The 25,888-nt window shown below is 38.4% G+C and overlaps 1 protein-coding gene across 2 annotated transcripts in view; it reads left to right on the forward strand.

The window, feature by feature from the left end:
• LAMA4 (laminin subunit alpha 4) overlaps window positions 1-25,444 on the forward strand; it is a 137,279-nt gene extending 111,835 nt beyond the window's left edge. For both annotated transcript variants that reach the window (XM_079780270.1, XM_079780271.1), the window contains exons 28-39: window positions 81-218; window positions 2,329-2,462; window positions 3,637-3,801; window positions 4,576-4,729; window positions 11,646-11,833; window positions 13,507-13,696; window positions 14,481-14,636; window positions 15,814-15,973; window positions 18,047-18,177; window positions 19,206-19,299; window positions 19,773-19,892; window positions 24,336-25,444. In XM_079780270.1, coding sequence (XP_079636396.1) covers window positions 81-218; window positions 2,329-2,462; window positions 3,637-3,801; window positions 4,576-4,729; window positions 11,646-11,833; window positions 13,507-13,696; window positions 14,481-14,636; window positions 15,814-15,973; window positions 18,047-18,177; window positions 19,206-19,299; window positions 19,773-19,892; window positions 24,336-24,481 — 1,776 coding nt within the window. In that variant the 3' untranslated portion in view covers window positions 24,482-25,444. The remainder of the gene's footprint in view (window positions 1-80; window positions 219-2,328; window positions 2,463-3,636; window positions 3,802-4,575; window positions 4,730-11,645; window positions 11,834-13,506; window positions 13,697-14,480; window positions 14,637-15,813; window positions 15,974-18,046; window positions 18,178-19,205; window positions 19,300-19,772; window positions 19,893-24,335) is intronic.
• Window positions 25,445-25,888: the final 444 nt, after the last annotated feature.

A 25,888-nucleotide genomic window follows, 5' to 3' on the forward strand; every position in this document is an offset into this window, starting at 1 on the left:
ACTAGACCTTTGGTGTGTGAGAAATTCATTTAAGCTTTGGTAATTATTGCAAACACTAAATTTACTGTTTGGGCACACAGATATCTCGCCGAGCATATTTCAATGGACAGAGTTTCATTGCTTCAACCCAGAAAATATCTTTCTTTGATGGCTTTGAAGGAGGCTTTAATTTCCAAACATTACAGCCAAACGGATTACTATTCTATTATGCTTCAGGGGTATGTATTTGGTTTTTATCTGAGGAAATTTCTTTATGATAATTGTTTTGTCTATTAGAAATACTGTTAAGCATGTTAGTAGTGATTTTCAATTTTGACTTACATGTACTCACACAGAATTCCCCATTTCAGACACTTTATAAAATACTAGAGGCCTGGCACATGAAATCATGCGTGGGTACGGTTCCTAGGCCTGGCCTGCGATCAAGGCCATCTTCCCCAGCTGCCACAGGTGGACCCACCCCCAGTTCCCTGTTCGCCATTGGGCAATTGGAGCCTGATGGCCAGGGGAAGGGACTGAGAGGTGGTCAGTGCGCCTCATAACGACTGGTCGAGTGGTCGTTCTGGTCATTCTGCTGTTCAGTCGATTTGCATATTACACTTTTATATATAGATTATATATATTGTACATCAGGGGTTCTTAATCTGGGATTCATAGACCCACTCCTCAAAGGTTAATGAGAAGAATTCAGGAAGTCTGTAGACTTGGGTGGGGGAAAATTACATCTTTATTTATCTAACTAAAATTTAGCATTTTCTCCCATTATAAATGTGGGCAACAAATCATAATAGTATTAGCAGTACCTGTAACTTTTTCGTTAATAGAAATGACAAGTATTTTTCATTTCACGTTTAAGTTGTCACAGATATCTCAAAATATTAATTTTGTTCATTGCTACTTCTAAATTACAGTAGTTATTAGATCTGCTACTAGATTTTATTATTTAATGCCTTAATAAAGAAGTACCTATATTACTATATCACAGATTTATTGTTTTAATATTTTGAAACTGTGTTTCAATGTAATTGGTTTCCTTTGTGTTCCTATACATTTTGTTGTATGCATATTAAAACATTATTTTATGAATGGGTCTATATGTGTCACCAAATTGCCAAAGGAGTCCATGGCACACAAAAATGTTAAGAACCACTGTATGTTAAGAATAAACATATGTGTGACTTAACTTATAAAATAGTAAAAAGAACATATTTTTCTCTTCGTGCATTTGCTGCAGAACACTTGAGCTCAGCTTAAAGACATCTTGTTTGAGGAATAAAATAAGCCCAGCTGGTGTGGCTCAGTGGTTGAGCATTGACCCATGAACCCGAAAGTCCTGGTTAGATTCCTGGTCAGCGTACATGCCTGGGTTTGGGGCTCGGTCCCTAGGCGGGGGCATGCAGGAGGCAGCGGATAGATGTTGATGTTTCTCTCTCATCAATGTTTTTATCTCTCTATCACTCTTCCTTCCTCTCTCTACAATCAATAAAAATATATATTTTTAAAAAAGAATCAAATAAGATCTGTACAGGTTTAATGACCCTAAGAGTCAACCGATTTATCTCTGAAAAGTACCAAGAGATACACTGATGGACCATGTCATAATACCAGCTTTCACTTTTCATACTTATTACTTTGTATCTATCACATTTATATTGAATTTAATTTAAACCAGTAGCATCTGTGAGAATTTACCCAAAGCGCTTTGTAGAACCTCTGTTACATAACCTGCCTCAGATTACCATGGTTAATTAAATAGCACTTTGGTCCCCAAAAAAGTAGTATGTGCTGGGCTAACTGTAGAGTTTGGTGCCCATATAAGGGAAGAGAAGCAAGATTATAATTTTGCCAATATTTTAAGACAAATGATAAGCAAATTCAGAAAAAGAGATGTTAACCTGCTTTTATTTAAAATTTCTCTTCTGCATCTATAGATGAAAAGTGAAATATTTAAGAGGCCAAACTAGCAAATTAACTTTTGCCTGGTAATCTAGCCACATTCCCAAAGGGATTCAAATATAGCCCTTTCAAAAGGGATTAAAGGGAGACATGATGGAGTAGGCAACTCTCAACATGACAAAATCACCAGAAGGTTTTAGTTCTAAATGTATATAGGAAATTTATTTTTCCATTGAAACGTGTCTAATTTTGTAGGCAAGACCAATACAAGCAATCAAGTATTTTGTTTTTATTGTTATTCATAGAAAGTGTTTTACAAGCAAACTTCCTTCATACTGGATGTTCCTTTAAGCAATAACATTAAGTAAATGTTAAAAACATGTTCTTTTGGATACCTGGCTCCCTACTTAAAAACTTGTGCTTGCATTTCAGTCAGACGTGTTCTCCATTTCGTTGGATAATGGCACTGTGATCATGAACGTAAAGGGAATCAAGGTGCAATCAGCAGATAAGCAGTACAATGACGGGCTGTCTCACTTCATCATCACCTCTGTCTCCCCTGCAAGGTACAGGTCCTCACGATATATCCTTTCCATGTGGTGGCCTTATTTGTCGGGTATGATTCTGCCAATTGTCCACTATGAATAATTGGCTATTCTATTACTTTTCTAGTGTTTAAAAAAATAACGGAAGGAGCTACTTGCCTCCTTTAAAAAAATAAATTGCTCTTAATTTTCAAGACATGCAAAATAAGACACTATGAAATTACTTAACAAAAATATAACATCCCCACCCCCCACCCCCACCCCAGGCCCGAACATGGAAGCATGGAACAGACTGACAGATCTCAGAAGGAAGATAGGGTGGGTGGGAAGAGATTAACCAAAGAATTTATATACATACATTCATAGCCCCTGGACACAGACAATAGTGCAGTGAATGCCTGGGGTAGGGTGGGAGCCGCATGGAGAGGGGCAAAGGAGGAAATGGGGGACATCTGTAATGCTCTCAACAATAAAAATTTTAAAAAATTTAAAAAAAACATAGACTATAATCTCCTTGAGGAAAGTGCCTGATTCAGTGGAGGCCAGTGTTCTGCATAAAGGAGCTCAGCAAATGTTGGTTTCATTTCGTTTTACATTTGGCGGTTGAGAATGGAATACTTATGGCCCCATTTTAAAATCTCCAACTTCATCTTTAAAATATGTGATACTGAACTTCTTTTCCATCGTAAGAAGCTTTCTGGGATAAGACAGGAACCTCTGTTGTAGACGGCTCCCATTCTGTGTCCACTTCCGTGGAGCCCTCCATCAAAGGAAAACGTTAATAGGTCTTTTCAGGACTCCATGTCCAATCAGGACCAAAACCATTCACTGGGCTTTACAATGAAAATGGTCTCCCACAAGCATGTGTAAATGATCACCATGAGGAAGGTAGATCCTGATTTTTTTTTCCACCAAAAAGAAAAACAAGCAAACAACAACAAAACAGTGCTGATGACTAGTCATCTTAACTTCTTGCTTTTATGAGTTTAAATTCTAATCCTGGTTGGGAGGGCCTTTTCTGTGTATGGAAACATTCAGTCGTTGTATCCTAGGCCTCATAAAGCGTCTGGAAAGCTATTGTCTTTTTATTGACCAGATGTCCCATTTCAATTCCCTGAGAAAACCTGAGACCTAGAATGGCACTCGAGGTAGAATGTTAGCTGTGTGCTCTGTAAAGATGCTTTTTCTCTTGCAGATATGAACTGGTAGTAGATAAAAGCAGACTTGGGAGTAAGAATCCTACCAAAGAGAAAGCGGAACACACACATGTAGATGAAAAGAAGTTTTACTTCGGCGGCTCACCCATCAGTCCCCAGTATGCTAATTTTACGGGCTGTATAAGCAATGCCTACTTTACCAGGTATAATATTTTTATTTTTTATAAACCCACATGGTTAATAAAGAAGATCAAGTCAATAATGAAAATATTTGCATTATTCAAACAGAATATGAAATTTATCAGAGGCATAGGGTAGACATTAGAAACTTGTATATGCTTGAGCAACTGACATACTTGGGTTTGTAGTTACCTTTTCTAGCCCTTTAATTTCTGTATGACTTTGGCAGAGTAAGCCTTTTTTATTCACCTGCAAATTCAGATAATAATAGTGCCTGCCTGGTATGCTTGTTATGAGGATTAAATGAGATAATGGGCATAAAGCCCCTGGCATACAGCAAGCTATAAATATTAGATGTGATTATTTCCATACATCTTATTAACGATAGAGTACAGAGTAACATACCCAAATCCTTGTTACAGGTTTAAGAACGTGTTCTTAACTTAATGCCTGACTTTAAACAAAGCCATTAATCTAGGTCCTTAACAAAGACAATGAGGGCTCCCTGAGTACAAGAACTAGCAAGAGAGGAATTTGACACAGACTGAGTAATTCAGAGGCGGCCCCAGTCATCCAGAGTGTGGTGAGGGAAACGATGTTCGTCTGTCAGAATGTGCTGGTACCAAGCAGGAAGTTATTAATTAATTGGTTAAATGATCATTTTAAATATTCTGATTAAAGTAGTGGTTGATGGATAAAGATCCATCACACACACACAAATTGTTTTAATTGCTCATTTCTCTGACTTTCTCTGTACAACATTTTTAAGATTTTTTTCCTCTTTGTTACAAACACAGGTTGGACAGAGATGTGGAGGTCGAAGATTTCCAGCGGTATTCTGAAAAGGTCCACACTTCCCTTTATGAGTGTCCCATTGAAAATTCGCCATTGTTGCTCCTTCACAAAAAAGGAAAAAATTCCTCAAAGCCTAAAACAAGTCAGAATAGAAAGGTAAAAGATAATGCTATGCCAAGTTCCCGAATGCCCTAGTGTTCCACGCATGCAACTTTAGACCCTGATGCTTTGTAGAATTTACTCTAATTTGCAGCTATACAAAGATAAGGTTCTTGTAGTAGCAGATATTCCAACTCACTAGCTTTGTAGCATCAATTCTTGTTCCTAAAGAAACAGTTTGAATCAGCTTTTACTCATACTTCCAACCACTTTTCACTAGTGTGGTTAAAATTGCTCCATGCTTAACAATTGATATGTATATATCATATCATTAGTACTACTATTCTCTAGGATCATTTGCTTTTGTGTAACAATGGCAGGCTTTTGTCAAAATCACAGAAATTGTTAAAGTTTCTGACCTTACCCTTTTTTCCCCCCTCATTCCTTCACCTTCACTTCAACCACTCACGTGTATAATTGATCTGTGACATCAACCAGAGCTGCTCCATCATCAAACCTTGAGTTCTTCCATGGAATTCTCTGGCTACTTTTCTTTCTCATTCTTTTAGTCCAACCTTTCCTACCCACTGCCCACACCTTCCTGGTCCGATTTTCACAATAAGCTCAGGTTCCAATGTTCCCCCCTGGTCCAAGCCACCGTCATCTCACATCTGTATTATGGCAATAGCCTCTTAACAGGCCTTCCTGCTTCTGTATGGTTTTCCAACAGTTTCTTCTCAACACAAGGGCCAGATCGTTATAAACACAGCATATCCCAAAAACATGTGTACACACTTTCGCAGTTGATAGCTCAATTGATGTTTCTTTCTTTTCCGCCAGATTAAGTTTTGAACAAATGAAATTCGTCCTAACATGCTACTGGGAATTTGAAAACACACTTGTAGTACAAGCACTGCCTTTATAATTATTCAAAGTGTGTATACACTTTTTGGGATACCCTGTATTTATAAGGTGATAACTCACTTAATTTTCACTCCTTTTCAGGTTTAACTGATTTGAAATAATGGGTGAAGCCAGACTAAGCTTTGAACAAAGAAAATTAATCCACTAGACTTTTTTATGGGGCTACATAAACAATAAAATTTACGGCACAAAACCGGCAACAGTTGACGGATTGAGGGTGCACAAATACCAAACAAAATGATTCTTAATGTTTGCGCTTCCATTGCTTTGAGTTATCAGCAGTGCCTGGACCAGAACAGTCATCAGTTTGAAAATAGGCGTTGACAAAGTATTCATTTCTGCGGATTCTTTTAAAGTCTGAAAATGAACTGTATGTTAATAAACACTGACTTTTATAATCATTCAAAGTGTGTATACATTTTTTGGAACACCTTATGTAAGTCATATTATGTCACTCCTCTGCTCAAAGTGGACCCCAGCTATACTCAGAACAAAAGCCCACGTTCCCACAGTGTCATAAGAGGCCTCATATTACCCAGGCCCCTTTTCCTCACTAGCTCTTCTCCCCACACTGACCTCCTGGCTATTCCTAGAATGGCCTATGGACACTCCAGCCTTATGGGCTTTACTTCAGCTGTCCTTCTGCCTAGACCACTCTTCCCCCAGTATCTGCACAGATAACTCCCCCTCCTCTTTCTAGGGCCACTCAGCTGGCCTGTGCTCAATGAGGCCTACTTTATACCACAGCCTTCCTCCTACCTTCCACAGTACTGCTGGTCTCCTTTTTCTAGTTCTTTTCCCCATAGCATTTGTCACATTTTAATTGATTATATACTTTATTTATTATGGGGGTGTTTGTTTGTTTGTAGGAGAGCTGGCTGATACCTTTATTGCTTAGGGGAAGGGGTGCTCAGGGTCTCTTGATGGGCGGGCCGCTTCCTCTTCACCATCACGTGCTTCTGGCTGCGCTGGATGGCGCTCGCCCTGCCGAGAGCTGCCCTGCGCAGATCCGGGCGGTACCTGTTCTTGTGGATCATGTGCCGGATGCTGCTCAGGGTGGCCCGGGCGTTCTTGTTGATGGTGGTCTGCACCTAGGAGGTGGCCGGCTTTCGCTGGCCGGATCTCCGCTTCATGATGACCACCACACCTTTGCCGTGGGCGCCGGCTCCACGCCCATCGTCTTGCGGTGAATCAGCCCGTTGTAGCGAAAGGAGTTGCGGGCCTTCAGGTTATTTGGTTCCTGTTGATCAGAAGCTGGAGCAGTTCCACATGATCATGCATTGCAGATGGGCAGACCTGGCGGCAGCCAGAGACGTTATTGTTTATTGTCTGTCTCCTCTGCTAGAACACAAGCTCTTGTTTTGTTCATTGATTTATCCTAAGAGCCTAGCCTAGAGCAATGCACATTAATAGGTGTTCAATCAATATTTAGCAATCTGCATCATAGAGTTGTTATAAGGGCTAAATGAGTTGATGCATGAAATGCTCTTAACACAGTGCCTGGCATGGAGTAAACATTTGGTAAACGTGAGCTGCTATTTATACTAATAAAATGGTAATATGCTAATTAGACCGGATAGACCTGATGTCTTCCAGACGTCCTTCTGGACAAAGCCATGGTGGCAGAGCAGAGGCAGAGGCAGTTAGGGGTGATCAGGCAGGCAGGCAGGTGAGTGGTTAGGAGCCAGCAGTACCAGATTGCAAGAGGGATGTCCCAGATTGGAGAAGGTGCAGGCCGGGCTGAGGGACACAACCCCCACCCCTGCACGAATTTCATGCACCGGGCCTCTAGTATTTCTATAAAGTCTCAGGAGTGTTTCTGGAGGTCAATTCCTAAAAGTGGAATTGTTTAGATTAAGGAAATGTGCATTTGCAATACTGACTTAGAGTCTCACAAATGACATTTGAAAAAACCTATTGTTCCTCACAATTGCTAACACTGGATATGGTCACATTTTTATAATTTAGTCAATTTAATGGACAAAGTTGGCATCTGATTGTGGTTTACATGTTCTTGAATGCCAGTGAGGTTGAGCATCTTTGCAGGCGAAGAAGTGATTTCCTTCCAAGGCTGGCTTTTGAACCATCAGCAGAGGGAAGCACCCCCCCAGCTTCTCACTTCAGATGGTTTTTCACTGCCCATTATATCTTGGTTTTTCACTGACCATATAGTTCAGCTTACAATAGAACACTTTTTAGAATCCCCATGAAACTTCCCTTTGTTCACACATGATTTCTTTATCGATGTTAATAATTTTGTTCATGTACTAGTATAATCAAATCTTAGAAGTTTTTCAGGATCCCTTCCTGAATTTCACATGGAAGACTTTTTAAAGTGATTCAGGCAGAGAAATAATTTCATTTATTGTTATGAAGGATTTTGCTAGGGGATACTTTGAAGGATTTTTCAGAGGAGATTATTAAATTCTGATGAAATCTTACTGTCACCTTTATATACTGATACTAAAAGGTTTATCCTGAGAATTTTTTAGCTGGGCCTTGAACACTGTCAGGTGATCGTAGATAGCATGTTAATGTCATAGGATGATGAGGAAGATCAACCTTCTAAAGCAAACACAGTTTATCACTTTAAATGAATACAGTTTTCTGGATGAAGCTGTCTATCAAATGTAATTTCCTAAACAAATATTCATCGTCTCAAGGTTACAATCAACAGTTGCTATTGGAACTATTAACACAAACTTTTCAATATTATAATAACCTCTTAGTCTTTATGGTAAAAAGTCTTAGAAACTCAATTTTGTAATAAGACACAAAATCACTATAGATTTCATTTATATTTTTTAATCATTAGAATGTCAGTGTTTGCTAATCTTCTCTTATATTTGCCCTTTTATCAAAAGCTCCTTAAATAGCTACCAAGAAAAACTTGTGGCCTCAGGTTTAAGTTTTCATCAAGGCTGAATCATAGCAATTAGGGCTCATAATAATTTATTTTCACAATAACTTCCTAATATTCCATTTTATGCACTTATTATAATTTATTTAACCACAAATAGACTCTCAGTTGTTTCCAGTTTCTTCTCTTTTATAGATGAAAATCATAGTACATTAATCCATATTCATATTACTGAATAACCTTTTAGGATATATTCCTAGAGGCAGAATTATTGGATCAAAACAAATTACTTTCCAAAAAGGTAAAAGTTAATTTATATTTCCTCGTGAGTATGTAAGAGTACCTATCTTACCACTATGTTCCAGCTTGAAAATTTTTTGTGATATTTATGTTTCCAAATTTAATTGGGAAAGCATCTCCTCATTTGGCGTTTAATGTGATAATAAACATTCTCTACATTGTAATATACATTCCAGATATCTGGCCAACTACTCCCCTCTCTGAGAACTGATTCCCTCCCTCCTGGGGGTCCCAGTATTTTAGGTTTGTGACTTCATCTACCTTGATATAGATGATTGGACCAGGGTAGATCATGTCAACTCAGCTGAGCCACCATGTTCTCTTCTTGGAAACTCAGAACCCAAAGAGACTCCTCTGGGCTGGTCATTGACTAGAAAACACGTAAACCTAAGAGCTCTGTGTTAATCATGCACAGATAAAGAAGAGAAAAAGGCAGAAAGCTGCCCTGCAGAGAAAGAATGGTAACAGACACTCTGAGAAAAACAAAGCTGAAATACCCAAAACATCCAGGAAAGGAATGCCTTGATTCTTCCTAGCTTTCTAATTCCTGATTCTTGCCCCTGGTAGGACCCACTCTACTATCTTCCCTTGGATTGTGTTCTTAAGATACTACCATAGCTTTGTAACACATTGCCCTCTTTTTCTTAAGTACCTTAACTAGTTTGGCTGTTATCTGAAACAAAATAATCTTGCTAAATTGAAATTGGTACCACCAATTGGATGCAACTAATAGACTCAGAAAAATAAATTAAATTGATAAAGTCAGAGTCTAATGGGGTTCAGGGAGAATCCCCACACGCATAGCCATTTTAAATAATAAGCTGAGTCTCTATTAAGTGGTAATGAAGTAATTGATTAAATTATAACTTCTCTTTTTACAAGAGAAAGATCCTAGTCCATATATTCCCACATTGAAGCAGAGAAAGGCAGGGCTGATGAATTGAGACTGTCATGGGCCAGTAAGCTCCTGCTTTGCTGAGCCCCTGTGATCTAATTCACTGTCGATCCTCCCATAGTTAAGTGGATGCACTGACTGAGAAAGAATGAGATCATCTCTGTAGAAATGGAGAGAATGAGGAATAACCAGGATTGGAGAAAACTCCCAATCCCCCACCCACCTCTCACCCCCACCTCCAATGAGACAAAAGTGATCATATCTCCATTTATAAGGCATGCTGCTCCACTGAGGTTGGAATACAGCATGGAGTTTGGGGGAGTTTCCCAAGATATGTTAGAGGGAAAGTTTCCAGGAAGCCCCACTCCATCCCATTCTGCCCACTCATGACTGGGATGATGAGGGCCTGGGCCACAAGAACATTGATAACTGCACATATTTCCTCCACCAAGAGAAAAACCTAGCTTCTGTACCCGTGACCCAGGTTCTGAGTCCTGACTACTATGAGGAAGGGAAGAAGGGATGGTGGGACCAGGTGGGTTTTTCTTTAGGAGGGTGAGTCTCCAAGCACCACCCCACTTTCTCTAATCTAACTACCACCCTTAGATTCTCCAGGGCCAGACTGAGATATCAAACCATTAATCTTATGATATCTCCTGGAAATATCTACTGGAAATTTTTACAGTTTTGTTCTTCTAGTAGAAAACCTCCTAGATTTTAGGACTATGATAGATATATTTTAATGTGTATAGTTCTTTTGATATTTCAATGGGAATTAGGGATGGGTGAAAACTAAAGGTGTGAGTTCATTCAACAATCTGGAACCAGGATTTTTCCCCTGGATCTCATCCTGACTTGCTGTGTTCTCCAGTTCTCTCCACTTCAAACATTTCCTCTCCTCTCTGCTCTTCCTTTGTTGCAAGCTTTCTTCCTAAGTGGGTCAAATCACACCACTCCCCACTATTAAAACCCATGGGGCTCCTCACCACCTAAAAAATAAAACCCCAAGCTCCAGCAAGTCATCTAAGGTTCTTTCTATCTGGTAACAACCCATCTTCCAATTTGCTATTTATATACCCATTCTTCAAATAGATTTTCAGTTTCTTAAAATACAGGAACCATTTCTCACTCACCTTTCTATTCCCCACCACACACCACTGCCCATGGAAGGCTTACAGAAACATTGATTTCTTTCTCCTTCACTTCTAACTATTAGGTAATCAATAAACACTTGCTTGAATAAATGAATCAATGCCTGAATGATCAGATTTATTTGTATTTACTTTTGCTTCAAAAAGTAAGACTAAATAACCATAATTTCACAACTCTAAATTTTAAAATCAGCAGTGCAATTTTAAAGCACAGGTAATTTTTTAAATTGTTCTATCTCCTGTCCCATAAATGTTTACTACATAGCTTATTACCAAAAAATATTCTTAAATATTTTGAAGTTGTTGCTAGGTATTTTAATGTTTTGCACAGTGTGTGTAAATAATAAATTGTGTGTGCTAAAGTGATATTGTTGCCTATAATATGTGGATTTTATTGATTGATATGCTAGGGTTATTTTATTGCCAACTTTTTTTAGGGATCATGCAAGAGGCAACCGATTGATGATTCTCTCTCATCATTGATGTTTTTATCTCTCCATCTCCCTTCCTCTCTGAAATCAATAAAAACATATTTTTAAAAATAATAAAAAATAAATGATAGAACATTATCCTTATAGCTTCCGTTTAACTCTGCTTTACTATCATAGACTAGAATTTTGGATTTGTTAACATACTGTATTGTTGTTTGTTGCTGTTACTGCTTCATCTCCTGCTATCATTTGCTTATAGCATGATTAACCATATCATTAATGGGAAATGCACAAATAGTACACGCTTTGTTTTATTATTGTTGTTGTTGTTGGGTAAGGAAATAACAAATGAATTTTTGCTATTAGTATGTCACTTTTATCCCTTAGTATCATTTATTCCCTATTCTTATAGGGAGAGAAAAATAAAGACGCACCTTCAAGGGATCCTATTGGCCTGAAATTCCTAGAGAAGAATGCTCCAAGAGACTCTCACTGCCACCTCTCCAACAGCCCTAAAGCAATAGAGCACGCCTATCAGTACGGAGGAACTGCCAACAGCCGCCAAGAGTTTGAACACTTGAAAGGAGATTTTGGTGAAAAGTAAAGTAACATACTATTCCTCCAGAAACGTAATACCCTGACCAGCCTTCATCTTTATTTGCATATGTGTATTTCCAGTGTCTTTCCTTATCAACCTTCTAGCAGTTCCGAAGCATTCCACTTACTATCTGAAAGCAATTTGTTTTTTGAGGGGGAAGGGGGGAGAGAAGGTGATATCAAGGTTAGACGAGTCCTTGAAATTTGCCCCATCTTTCTCTCTCTTATTTTTTTAAATATATTTTATTGATTTTTTACAGAGAGGAAGGGAGAGGGATAGAGAGTTAGAAACATCCATCAGCTGCCTCCTGCACACCCCCTACTGGGGATGTGCCAGCAACTAAGGTACATGCCCTTGACTGGAATCAAACCCGGGACCCTTCAGTCCACAGGCCAACGCTCTATCCACTGAGCCAAACCAGTTAGGGCCCATCTTTCTCTCTTTGATTGTCTTTTCTTGTTAAGACACAGCAAACTCCTAGGATAATGCTGTTTTATGCACCTTACTTTTGGGAAGAAAGTCACAAAGAATGTAATTTATTGGAAAGTATAAATCATGCACTATTTAGTATTCATTTTGATGATTAAAAAAAAAGATTCATGTGGTACCGAAAGGGAAGATAATAAGAAAAAGATGATAACCTCTATTGGCCCTCAATCTATCACTGAAGCGCCTCATTTCTTCCTGGTATTCACAAATCTTCAGGCTATTTAGTATTATTAAAGGTTTATTTTTAAATGTTAGCTCCAAGCCAGGCCAGTGTGACTCAGTGGTTGAGTATTGGCCTATCAACCAGGAGGTCACGGTTCCATTCCCGGTCAGGGCAAATGCCCAGGTTTCAGGCTCATTCCCAAGTAGGGAACATGCAGGAGGCAGCCAATCAGTGATTCTCTCTCATCATTGAAGTTTCTATCTCTCTCTCCCTCTTCCTTCCTCTCTGAAATCAATAAAAATATTTTTAAAAATAAAATGTTAGCACCCAAATATTCTTATATAGGTCTTATATAGCTCTTTTTCTTAGACAGGCAGTACATTCAATAAGAAACGTCTAATAACTTCTAATTTGCTATTTGCCTAATTGGCAAAATCAGTATTTTGTATCCTTCGGAAAGAAATGTAGAAGTTAGCCTAATAAATGTATTTTATCTATGGCCTAGAGCTAAAGTTCTAGGAAGTTTTTAATTTCTACACACTTTGGTGGCTATGTTTAATATGTGATATTCATTGATTAATTTTTACTGTGGAAAAATTGCATCTGTATTTTAGATAGTACACAAATCATATTGTTTATATACAAGTTTCCATATACATATTAATCACTCACTAGTTTTTGTCCACATGAATAAGCTTCCTCAACATATAGATTTTTGCTAAACTAATTGCAACCACATTTTTAAAGCAAGATATGATATGGTCTTTAATTGAAACAACACTTTCTTAAATGTGGAATGTATTCCTGTTGTATAAGGAAATGGAGATGGATTTACATTTTTGCACTAGCAGTGCTTATCCATACTTCATTAATAATGCTAAAGGATCATTTGAAGAAACGCTGCTTGGGAGTACAGAGAATGGCTACTTATTTATTCTCCCTTACTCTGTATTGCTTTGGAAAGTTAGAGATCACCCTCAGTCTCATTTTACAGGTGGCAACCTTTTTCTTTTCATTTGCCAGATCTCAGTTTTCCATTCGTCTGAAAACTCGCTCCTCCCACGGGATGATTTTCTATGTCTCAGATCAGGAAGAAAATGACTTCATGACTCTATTCTTAGCCCACGGCCGCTTGGTTTTCATGTTTAATGTTGGCCACAAGAAACTGAAGATTAGGAGCCAAGAGAAATACAATGATGGATTGTGGCATGATGTAAGTTGAAGGCAGAGAATATTATTCTCAGCAAATATTCACCACAGGCAAATGGTCTGGCACTAATGCCCCACTATTGGTTTCTCTAGGAGCTTCTATTTTAAACTTGTTTCTATATGCTCAGAGTTCCATTTCAAAAGCTTTTATTAATTTCTTATAAAAATCCTGAAGCACACGCTTTTAAAAGAGATACAGTCTGAGTATAATTTTTTGACCAATCAATTTTTAATGCAATTATTTTAACCAAAGAGTCAATGGCCAACATAAACTAAAGTTTGGTGTCTAAGGATTTGTCACTCGCGTTTTTCCTACTGCCATCATATTCTAGATTTTCAACAACAATTGCTGAATGTCTTTCCTGGACTAAGCTATGGTAGATACAAAGTGAGGAGTGTATCTGTTAGGAAGATAGGACATAACAGGGAGAACTACCTGAGTATTGAAGCAAGTCAGTGTGTCTATAATGAAAAGAGTAAGCAATGTCAGCTGCCTTAAAATAAATTACAGTAGATTTAGGAGACAGCACGTCGGCTGGCCAGCTGGAAGAGCTTCATAGAGAATTCTGCTAAATATATGCTACATTCAGAAGTTACGCCTGTAACTTTGAATCAAGCCTCAAAGCAAGAGACAAGCTCCTGACCTTCAGAGAAGGACCCTTTTTCTAAAGGATTTCTGCACATTTCCCACAGTACTGAAATAGGAAAGTTGGGAGGGGAGGCAACATGGTCTTTCCCCTCATCTAGGGATGTACTTGAGATGTGCTATTTACATTCTCTCCATCCAGGTGATATTTATTCGGGAAAAGAGCAGTGGCCGACTGGTAATTGATGGTCTTCGAGTCTTAGAAGAGAGTCTCCCTCCTACTAGAGCTGCCTGGAAAATCAAAGGTCCCATTTATTTGGGAGGCGTAGCTCCTGGGAGAGCTGTGAAAAATGTCCAGGTAAGCCAGGTTGTGACTAGGTAGAGTCATTGACCTTTAGAGCCGGAAGATCATTTACTCCAGCCCTCATTCTGTGATTAGGAAACTGGCCAGAGTGAAACAGTAGTTTGGCTGGAGATGAGTGAGTGCTGGCCACCCTCTGATGTTACAAAGTCAGAAGTGATCTTTTCATTCTAGGCAGAGGTGAGATGAAAAAAGTTTCAGAGGTATAAATTGGCATGAAAATTTATGTTTAAAGAAGATTCTTATTTATCCAGCAAGTACCCATACCTTTATGTAAACAAACAAAAAAAGAAGTCATGTGATTATGTATTATTGAGTGAAAAAAACCTTTCGGGCAATTATGTAAACCATGATCTCATTTTTGTTTCTTAACACACACACACACACACACACACACACAATTTGTAAATGTGCAAGGAAATATGGTTACCCCGAGAGAAGTGAGGGCATAGTAAGAAACATGTTATTTTTATAATTTAAAAGTTTAAAATATTATACTTTTAAAAAACAATTTAATAATAAAGTGACTGCTTTAAAGGACTAAATTTTCATATATAAATACAGATTTGATTTTAACACAGTTAATACATTTCTAAGATTCATTAACATATGGGATAACACCAAAAAAAGGGAGGAGGGGTTTGTGTTTAATTAAATATTAGGTAAGTAGTCCCATTTATGACCACCTCTTTAAAAGATTTCAAAAGCAGTTATCATGTCCTGTGGTATGATAAATATTCAACCACAAAAACAGCCAATGAAGCCAGAAATTTGAGCTTTCTGATGTTTATTTAGCCATAGTAAATTTAATAAGAACTTTGCTAGCGCTTATCGGTGTTAGGTGATCTTGGACACAGCTCTCATTCTTGAAGAAAAACAAACTAGGATATTTCTAATATTCAGTTTGAAAACCACAACTATAATTTATTTGGTCATGGTATACATAAACATTTTCATACTTAACTACAGCAGGCTGACACTATCAAGGAAAATTCCAGCTTGAAAGAACTAGTTAAAAGGCAACTACCTGGAAAGCAATTTATCATTCAGATAGCTAAGATAAATCAGGAATTACTTGGTTTCTCTTGAGACTCAAATTCCTACATTTTTATTCCCTTTGGTGCATCTGTGAGTGTTGAGAAAATGGATTTTAAGAAATGTCTTCTTCTCTCAGATAAACTCAGTCTACAGTTTCAGTGGCTGTCTCAGCAATCTCCAGCTCAATGGGGCCTCCATCACCTCTGCTTCTCAGACATTTAGCGTGACTCCTTGTTTTGAAGGGCCAATGGAAACAGGAACATACTTTTCAACAGAAGGAGGATACGCAGTTCTAGGTAACAATGACTTATGCTGAAAACGTGAATCATGAAATACTTCATTCTTAGGAGTGGATAACAGGGATATTGGGGCCCATTAGTTAGAACTTCAGAATGCCAAACTCACTCAGCCCTAGGAAGTGGCTTATTTCCACAAGGACCACTTTCTCCCTCCCTACTTCTCCAAACCAGAAACCCATGCCCATCCCTGTTTTCTCTCCCTAACCAGAACTTCTCCACAGCTTCTAAACCTCTGGCTGTAGACCATTTTGGCTCCTTTAGAATTGTCCATGCTGCTCTGTGGTCTGATCCATCTCAGCTCTCGACCACCTTGCTCTCTAGGTCTTCCTCTCCTCCCTCATAGCATGACCCATTGTGCCTACTAAAGGAAGTTCCACTTCCTCCCCTTGCGCTACAACAGCAGCAGACAGTGCTAACCTTCGGAAATTTTATTTCTGAACTAGAGGCCCAGTGCAGGAAATTCTTGCACAGGGAGAGTCCCTAGGCTTGGCCAGTGATCAGGGCTGATCTGTGGGGCGACCAGCAGGGCAATCGGGGGGCAGGGAGGCCCACTGGCACCCGCCTTGGCCGGCCTGGCACCACTTGCTCACTGGTCCCACCCCCCACCACCACCGCTGGTTGCCTCCCTCTGCTGGGCAACCAATGGGGCGATCAGGGGGTTGGAGCCACTGGCACCCACCTTGGCTGGCCTGGGGCCTGCATGCAGGCTGGGGGCAGCTCCTGCATTGAGCATATGCCCCCTGGTGGTCAGTGCGCATCATAGCGACCAGTTGTTCCACCGGTTGTTCCGCCGGTTGATTTGCATATTAGGCTTTTATTATATAGGATTTGTATTCTCCTTGGCTATTACCTTCTCTCTCATTCATTAATTTTTAATGTATGCTTCCAGTCTGACAGTCCCTCTGCCAGGTGAAGGAACATAAAAGTTCTAAAAATAAATAGAAGCTTAGCTGACTACACATAATCACCATCCAGTACACTCCAACAAACATTCCTTAGCACAACCATTAGGTGTGAGCACCAGGGTAGGTGTTGGGAAAGAGGGAAAAGGAATAAAATGTTCCACATATTCCCTGCTCTCAGGCACTTAGGTACTTTGTGCACTTCCTGAATAAAGATATTCCAGTGCAGCCAAGTAGACCTTCTTAAACCACCACCATGTCCAATAGAGTAACTAGAGGGACTATTTCCTCTCTTTGTCTAGCTCATGATATTACTTTCTTTTCCTTTTTCCCTACTAAAGCACCTACACTCACATTTCTCCGCCCTTCATTAAATTTCAGTGATAAGATCTCAGAAACATGGGCAGTTTAAAATGCATAGCAACTAGCGCAATTTATGTTCTCCATAAACATTAACTATTAATAGCAGGAAAAATTAAAAAGTGATTTATAAGGAGACACATTGAGTGAACATTACTAAGATGCCCCAGTTTGCAATGGGTCTCTTGGAGTGAACGCGGCTATTCTCAAGAAGAATTCATTTTCTTTCATCACTGCAATAGCAGCTCCTAACTGCATTTGCTGATCTCACTTCTTTCCTATAAAATGCTTTGCAGTACTGGTGGAAACTATCTTTATTTGTTTAAAAATTGTTTTATAATACAGATCTCATCAAGTCAGCTTTATCATTCAATGAATTCAAAATAAAGTCTGACTTCCATATTTGCACACTAGAGCCTCCTCCTCCTCCCCTTAAGGGGACAATCCAGCCACACGGGCCTCCACAGTGCTCTCCAAACACTCCAGCCTCTGGACCTATTGTACCCTTTCCTCCTTTCTCACTTTGGACATATTAAATGGTCCTCCTCCCCTGAGCTCCCACAGCCATAGCGTATTTTCAGCATGCTGTCCCCACCCCACACCCCACAAGAATGATGTACTACTATCTCAGTTCCCTACAGAGCTTTCCACAGTGTGCTTGACATAAAAAATGCCACTTTCTACTTTTCTACTAAAAAAGGCATCATACTTTCAAATATACATACAAAAATATATTATTACAAAGTGACACCATAGTTACAAAATTTAGGTTGCTGTTCTTGAGACCTACTAGTATTTCTCTCCATAGATGAGTCTTTCAACATTGGCTTGAAGTTTGAGATTGCCTTTGAAGTCCGTCCCAGAAGCAGTTCCGGAACCCTTGTTCACGGTCACAGTGTCAACGGGGAGTACCTAAATGTTCACATGAAAAATGGGCAGGTAGTGTGTTAAAAATTGTTTTAACCGGCTATCTCCTGTGACCTTGGATTCTAGATCTAAAGCAGATTTATTTTACAGAAGGTTTTCATCAATCTTTCCTAACTGGGAGGGGGCAAAAACAGGGAAGCTATAACATGAAATTTAGATGCAGGCAATATTTAGATTCAAATTTAGGTATATGCTGGGAATTGATTTGATTAGAACAAAGAGCCATGAAAATGTGACATAGGTTTTTAAAAAAACATCAACAATAACCACATAATTAAAGGGTTTTAACAAAAGAATTGCATCTTTCTTTTTACAACAAATGGAAGCAGCAAACATACCCAACTATCAAAACCTACAAACATTAAAACATCTAGAATCTATGTGTACTAGCTGTATATACATACATGTATTATGTTCAAAGCTAGAAATTTTAAAAATTGTTATAAATACAACTTTCACTCTAAAATATTACTAAAGAACTTCCATGAGATCATTCAAATATAAGAAAAAGCAACATATTTTATTGGTGTCTCTAACTTGATATAACTGGTTTTGAGTTCTGATACCTCCTATTAAACCATGTAATAATAAAATGAGTTCTTATATGGTGCTTCCTATGTGCGAAGCACTATTCTAAATGCTCCATATGGACTAACTCATTACAAATGAGAAAACTGGCACAGAGTAAGTGGGAGCACTGGGCTATGAACCCAGGCAGTTTGGCTCCAAAGCCCATGCTCTTCACCAATACCATAATGCTTTGTCTAACACCTTTAAAAAGTAAAGGACTTCATTCTGTTATCTTACTATTTCTCTTCCTCATCTCTCCTGTCATTATTTTGTTCTCTCTTATCAGAGCATTCTGTTTAAACTATTTCATAGCCTATTGCAGAGTGACCCCTTGTGTTCAAATTACAAAGCATGCGTACATGTTTGTTACACTATTGCTTTCCTGTGAGTTATTTAAGAAATTTCGTTTTATCACGATGAAGAGAAATTAAATTAAGATATATAATGTACCGGTACCTGGCCTTTTGCAGGTCATAGTGAAAGTCAACAATGGCATTAGAGACTTTTCCACCTCAGTAACTCCCAAGCAGAGTCTCTGTGATGGCAGATGGCACAGAATTACAGGTGAGGAGAGCTGTGTGTCCTGGGTTTCCTTATAAAGTGAGTCCACACACCCACCTGTGGGATGATGCTGGGCAGAACTTAAACTATAACTTATATGATGGGATAGATGATAAATGAGAGTCTAGAAGTAGCTGAGAAGACAATCAAATGTTATTGTACTAAAATGTATATTGAATCCACATGTTATTTGAAAATATGAATGCTGCCAAAATAGTCTTGGGGAGTTATTTAAATAATGCATAACTTATGGGGCAAAAATGTGGCAGTATCTTAAGTATTCTTAAATATCTATATGAAAAGAGTATCTTAAATATCCTCCTTTCACAATGATTGCTTGGTTAGACATTGATGTTTTCAATGATATAAAAGAACGTGTGGGATTTATTCTGAATAAAACCTATTGCTGTGATAAGTTTATGTGAAAATGAATCATTCCAGTGCTGTCTTTGACCAGTCTTTGCCTTGTATTTTAGTTATTAGAGATTCAAATGTGGTTCAATTGGATGTAGACTCTGAAGTGAACCATGTGGTTGGACCCCTGAATCCAACACCAGTTGATCACAGGGAGCCTGTGTTTGTTGGAGGTGTTCCAGGTAAGAATTGTTTAAAAAGGACAAGTTCCAAATCTGAAAAACAGTAAGTTCTCATCATTACTGTTATAGTATTGAGAATTGAGCCAAGTGTTTTCACAATTCACCTAATAACTCTAAGGATTTTATTCACAATATCCTTTCATGGGAAAAAGTATACTGACACCTGTGACTCCTCACACAAGGATTACAACGAAGTAACACTGAAGAACTATACCCCAACACTCTAACCAGTAGATATTCCTCTCCCTCTGCAATATTTGTTTATCTTTTTCTTTTCCCTTTACAAAGTCTCCTTACACACAGTGAAACACTATCTCTAGCACAAAGACAACTCATTTTCTAATACTGCTCTAGGATCTGAGAACCTTGGAGTACTAAAAGCGTGCTGATAATTGCTTTCGTTACTTAGTAGGAAAGAAGAGAATACACAGTTCTCCCTGTCCAGGATTAGGCTGAATTTCACAAAAAGCTGGAGACCTGAAGTTCTGTTGTTCCTATGTAGTGGCATTTCCTAAGGGAGTTTCCCAGGTGCAATTCTGTAAACATCCTCAGTAACACCGCTGCTGTCGTCTTCCAAGAATGGTGTGTAATTCAGGATGATGAGAGGAGGACACATATGAACAGCCCACATTTGTTTTAAACCTCAGAAGCAGGCACCATGACCTATTTTTTCCCCAGCTGTTTTAGTGTTCTTTTATTTTTAATTGTATCTGTTTTAATACTCTGTTTAAAGTATTACAGATGTTCCTTTTTTTTCCCCACTGACCCCCTACCTCGAACCTGCGCACCACCCCCCCCCGCCCTTCACCACACTATTGTCTGTGTCCATGGGTTATGCATATATGCATATAAGTTCTTTCATTAATCTCTCCCCACTCCTCAATTCCCCCACCCTCAACCCCCTTTCCTTCTGAGATTAATCAGTCTGTTCCATGCTTCTATGTTTCTGGATCCAGTTTGTTCATCAGTTTATTTTGTTCATTATGAGTGAGATCATGTGATACTTGTCTTTCTCTGACTAGTACCCCATGAGACAGCATGGAGGGACCATGATCTTTCATTAAATGTGTTTTCACACATTTCACTAACTTGGAAAAACCAAATGCTAGATAGCTGGAGAGAAGGATATAAGAAAAAGATAACAAAACTTTTATATCTGGAATTTGGTTGGGAGGTTAAGGAAAAACAACATGAGTTTCCCTAGCCTCCTAACTAAATTATTTTAGACTGGCCCATATAAAGGCAGATAATGCTTTAAGTAAGAGAGCTAGAAAGCACAGATACTAGTAAATTGTGCATCTAATTTTGGGTATTCCCAACATAGTAATAACTAAACTTTCCTCTGCTTTATAAAATGTAAAATTTTCAAACACCAGTATTGACAATGGCAGTAACTTACTGATGAAATACTTGGGACACCCATAAAGTAACACTTCCTCTCCTTTATTGTCCCTATCCCTTCCCATCGCCATTCCCAAGTCCTCTCCTCCTGCTCTTGCTTTCCATTCTGAAAGGGAATCTTGGCAAAGGCCATCACAGCACTTCATGCATTACCATGTAGATGTGTCGCATCGGTTCTTGTATTTCTTCACATTGCTTTCTTTCTAGACATCACAATATTGTTTAAAATATTTCAAATTTCCCCAGGGCCTACAGGATCAAGTTGAGCATAGCACACACGGTCCTTGATCATCTGGCCCCTCCTTAACCCTGCCTCTGGGGTCTTCCCACACCTTCCGGGACTTGCAGTTTCCTGAGTGTGCAATGATGCTCTGTTTGCTCCAGGCCTTTGCCCAGGTGCCCAGGGCCTCAGTTTCTGGAAAATGTTCTTCTTCTTTTCCTCCCCTAGTACCTTTTCAAGAAGTAACTTCTTCCATTCCTCCCCCAATGTAACTCCTTACTGACCTTTAGGACTCAGCTCAGACTCCACTTGCATAGGCATGCCCCCTCTCTCCCTAGAATGTGCTATGCATACCACTGTTACAGTATTTACCACAGAATTTTGTTGAAATAAGGAGTACATCCCTTGTTGCCAGAAAACATGACTTCATTCAACACACAACGAACATTTATTAAGAGTCTATAAAGCCCCATGCTAGGTTCTGGGAGACGGACAAAACAAGCGTGGCCCTCCCTCATAGGAGTTATATTTGTTCTTTACTTTGCACCCAAAGTACTTACTATATCATACAAACAAATATTTGTCTCTCTGATTTTTGCTAGTTTTAGATTCTGATCTTAGCATCACATACCATCATCATCTCTCTACAACAGTTGCTAAGCTCCACAGACTGGGTGGGCAAGATGCCCGGAAGACAAATCCAGCCTGCCTGAGACATCATGAATAGCAAATTATATTTAATTGATTTTGAGAGGGGTGGGGGAGCTATCAATTTGTTGTTCCACTTGTTTATGCATTCATTGGTTGATTCTTATATGTTCCCTGACCGGGGATCGAACCTGCAACCTTGACATATCAGGACGATGCTCTTACCAACTGAGCTACTTGGCCAGGGAGAATAGCAGATTTTAGGTAATGAGCCAGCACACAGGAACTAGCATGCGTGGGGGTGCCTAACCACCATCCCAGAGCTTTTAATTCCTTCTAGGGATCATGCCAGCAAACCTAGAACAAAAGCAATTATAATTTAAGCTGGATGTCATTCATTACATTATTTTAAGCTGTTCAAGATTAATTCCACCAAGATCACATCAGAAACTGGAGCATGAAACAGAATAACTAGAGGAAATTAGGCATAAATAAAACCCCCATATGAAATGAATTCTCTTAGAATCCCAACCAGTTCTATACCATGTAGAACCCTGGTGACATTATTTCTATTAATAAAAAGTTAATTCATTAAAATTCAATGAAGTATACACCAAAATAAGTCAACTTTACTGTATGATAATTTAAAAGTCAAAGTTAGAAGTAAAAGCTTTTTTGTTACTATAGTCCACATGTGCACACTCACACTCGCGTGCGCGCGCGCGCGCGCACACACACACACACACACACTCACAGATCTGACCATTCATTCCTTTCCTGAAAATCCTGAATTATCCTGTATATAGCCAAGCTTTCAAACTGAGGAATGTGCACTCTTAAAATCATGTGTTGATTTTTATTAATCAATTACCTTAGGGTTCTGGGGCACTTTATTATTGTCATTACCTATAGTATGTCTTGTCGTGAATTATGCACACCATAAATTTCTGTATGAATTATTTCCTCTAGATGACGTCCCCCATGAACTAAAAAGTGGTAAGCTTGGGCAGAATCAAAATCCATGTTCTAAACCTAGTCTCTGGAATGGGCAGAAGACACAGATATTTCTATCCTTATAGTCTTTCATGTTTGCTCATTTTTATTCTGATAATGTACACTGAGCAGGCATAAAGAATATATATATATAGTCATACTAATCTAGAGAAAAGGGGAATTGATCTTTCAGGCTGCTTCCAAATCTAAAACTTTATAATTATCATTCTAGATATGAAATGCTATTTCCATTATTTATTTTAAGTACAAAGCTTCTGTATATTCTTAATCTACATTGCTTAGGAAACTTATTCCAGCAGCTTGATGTTTAATTTGCTGTGTTGTTTTATGTTCCTTCTTGACTTATTTCTAAGTACTTTGCATCTTTTATCTGCTCCTGCTCACATAGCTATTTGTACATAATAATAAGCTTTGGCTTAATGGATTTTAATTTCATAATATTTCTAAGCTCTCTAAATTGCTTTAAATTATATTGCTTCTACCATCCCAACACATTTAATTGTGTCTGTGCAATTAATAAGCATAAGGCTTCTTCTAGATCTCTAATTAAGATAAGAAAGTTCTCCTGGCATACCGCAGGGCACCTTTGCCCACACAAAGACTAGGCTGGTTATCACTATCCTATTTATAGTTCTTAAACCCTGAGCTCAGAAAAATTAAAACTTGGTTTATTCGAATTCATTATTTTCTCATTATGTTTTATGAGCTTGGCAAAAGTGTGGAGGCTTAAGGGTGAACAATAATGATACCAATTAAATAGAAACATTAACCAAGTCCAAAAATAGTATGGAAACTAAAATTTATTTCCCCTTCTCAGGAAAACACACAAAATAAGTGAGGCTCGGGTAAAATTAACTCCAAAAAGTACAGGTAGATCCTGAAAATTCACTGCTGAGGCTTTGCATGTAACTGGCAAATTTCTATCTTGGAAGACAGCTAAAACATACTTAGAAAATTGATTGTGAAAAACATGGCAAAACTTTATAATTACCACATGTTCATATTACTTCAAAAGCAGACTATGTTCCTAAGAATATTGGTAAATAACTGTATCTCATTTTTGACATGTAAATCATCCTGATGTGAGCAATTTTTACCATGAAGTAATATCTGGGCTTGGAATGCCTCAATTGCCATCTTTGATTGCTTTCTTTCTTCAGAGTCTCTACTGACACCACACCTGGCCCCTGGCAGACCCTTCACAGGCTGCATCCGTCACTTTATGATTGATGGGCGCCCAGTGAGCTTCAGTAAAGCAGCCCTGGTCAGTGGCGCCGTGAGCATCAACTCCTGTCCAGCAGCCTGACACAGCAGAGCAAAGATGCCCAAGTACCAAGTTCTTCAGTGCACTGAGAGGAGCACCAAGCCAGCCGGAGGACCGGCAACCCTTCCTCCTGCCGAAGCTTTCAGCCACGACCTAAAGGAATCATCAGGGACTGGGTGTTTATTATTTCTCATTTGGATTCTTACTTTGGATCTAAAATGTCTGCAATCAAAGAAGTGTTAAACTTACTTGTATTGTATTACTTCCTGCTGGTGAAATTACTGTTCCTGTTTCTAATAAAATAGAAGGGATTCTAAATAAACACTGGCACACATTTTTAAAGTGTGGCTAGATCCTCAGATTCATCTTTCTTTCGAGGAAGATAATGTTCAATCTATACCAAAATATCTTTGGTATGCTTTTTGTTATCCTAGAAAGATTTACTGATTTGCATAACATCTAGAAACAGATGACAGATTTGCTTTTAGCACTTCTGTTTGGTCTATCAGTATAACAAGAATATTTTAGGTTTATAGCAGTTATCAAGCTTTAATAAAGTAAATTTCTAACAAATTATTAGAAACATTAAATTATACTTTAATTTTTTAGATAAGAAAAAAAGGAATTAAACTACTTTTTCCCCTTATGTCTTTAAAATAAAAATAAAATTGTACATAAGGGGAGGCTCCTATGGGATATTATTATGGTGTTCTATAGGAATCCTGGAGGGTGTGACAGCAGAGAGAGAAGGACAAAATAATGAATTCAATTTAAAATTATAAAAGTCATTTTACTAAAAGCTTTTTACCCTCATATATATGTAATACAACTAGTCTTATCTCTAAAATTTTATAATATTTTAGATATATATATTAATAAAGTCTAGAAAAATAGGCTTGAATAATGGGTGGAATATTAAAATACAGAAAATGAAATAAAAGAATTATATATGAAAAGGTAATCAAACTTGAAAACAAAAATAGGCCCTCATATCAAAATAGGGTTAAAGATATGGGGCGGGGAATAACTGGGGCAAAGGGGGGATAAAATATTTTGAAGAATTACTAAGGGAATAAAATAAACTTTTACCTTGAAATGTTATATATGTATACTTAAATTCCCTGCTACCCTTCTGTCTCAGGTATATTAATAATAATGTTGAAGATATCAATAAAAATAGCTAATATCAATTCATAGAGGACTTACTAAGTGTCAGGCTCCATAATAAGCTAAAGTTAATTTCATTTCATCATCCCACTAATCCTATAAGGCAGCATTTGCAGATGAGAATCTGAAACTTAGAACACTGAGGTAACCTGTCAGCTGTCATTCAGCTAGACTGAAGAGCCAGAATTTGAATGAGGAACAGCATGATTATCCCTTGCTTTCCACCTCCAGAGGACTATCTGCTTCAGACCGATGCTCAGCGCATCCGTAAATCTGGAGTCA

Source organism: Cnephaeus nilssonii, assembly GCF_951640355.1.
Source record: "Cnephaeus nilssonii genome assembly, chromosome: 9".
In the NCBI taxonomy this organism is placed as follows: Eukaryota; Metazoa; Chordata; class Mammalia; order Chiroptera; family Vespertilionidae; genus Cnephaeus; species Cnephaeus nilssonii.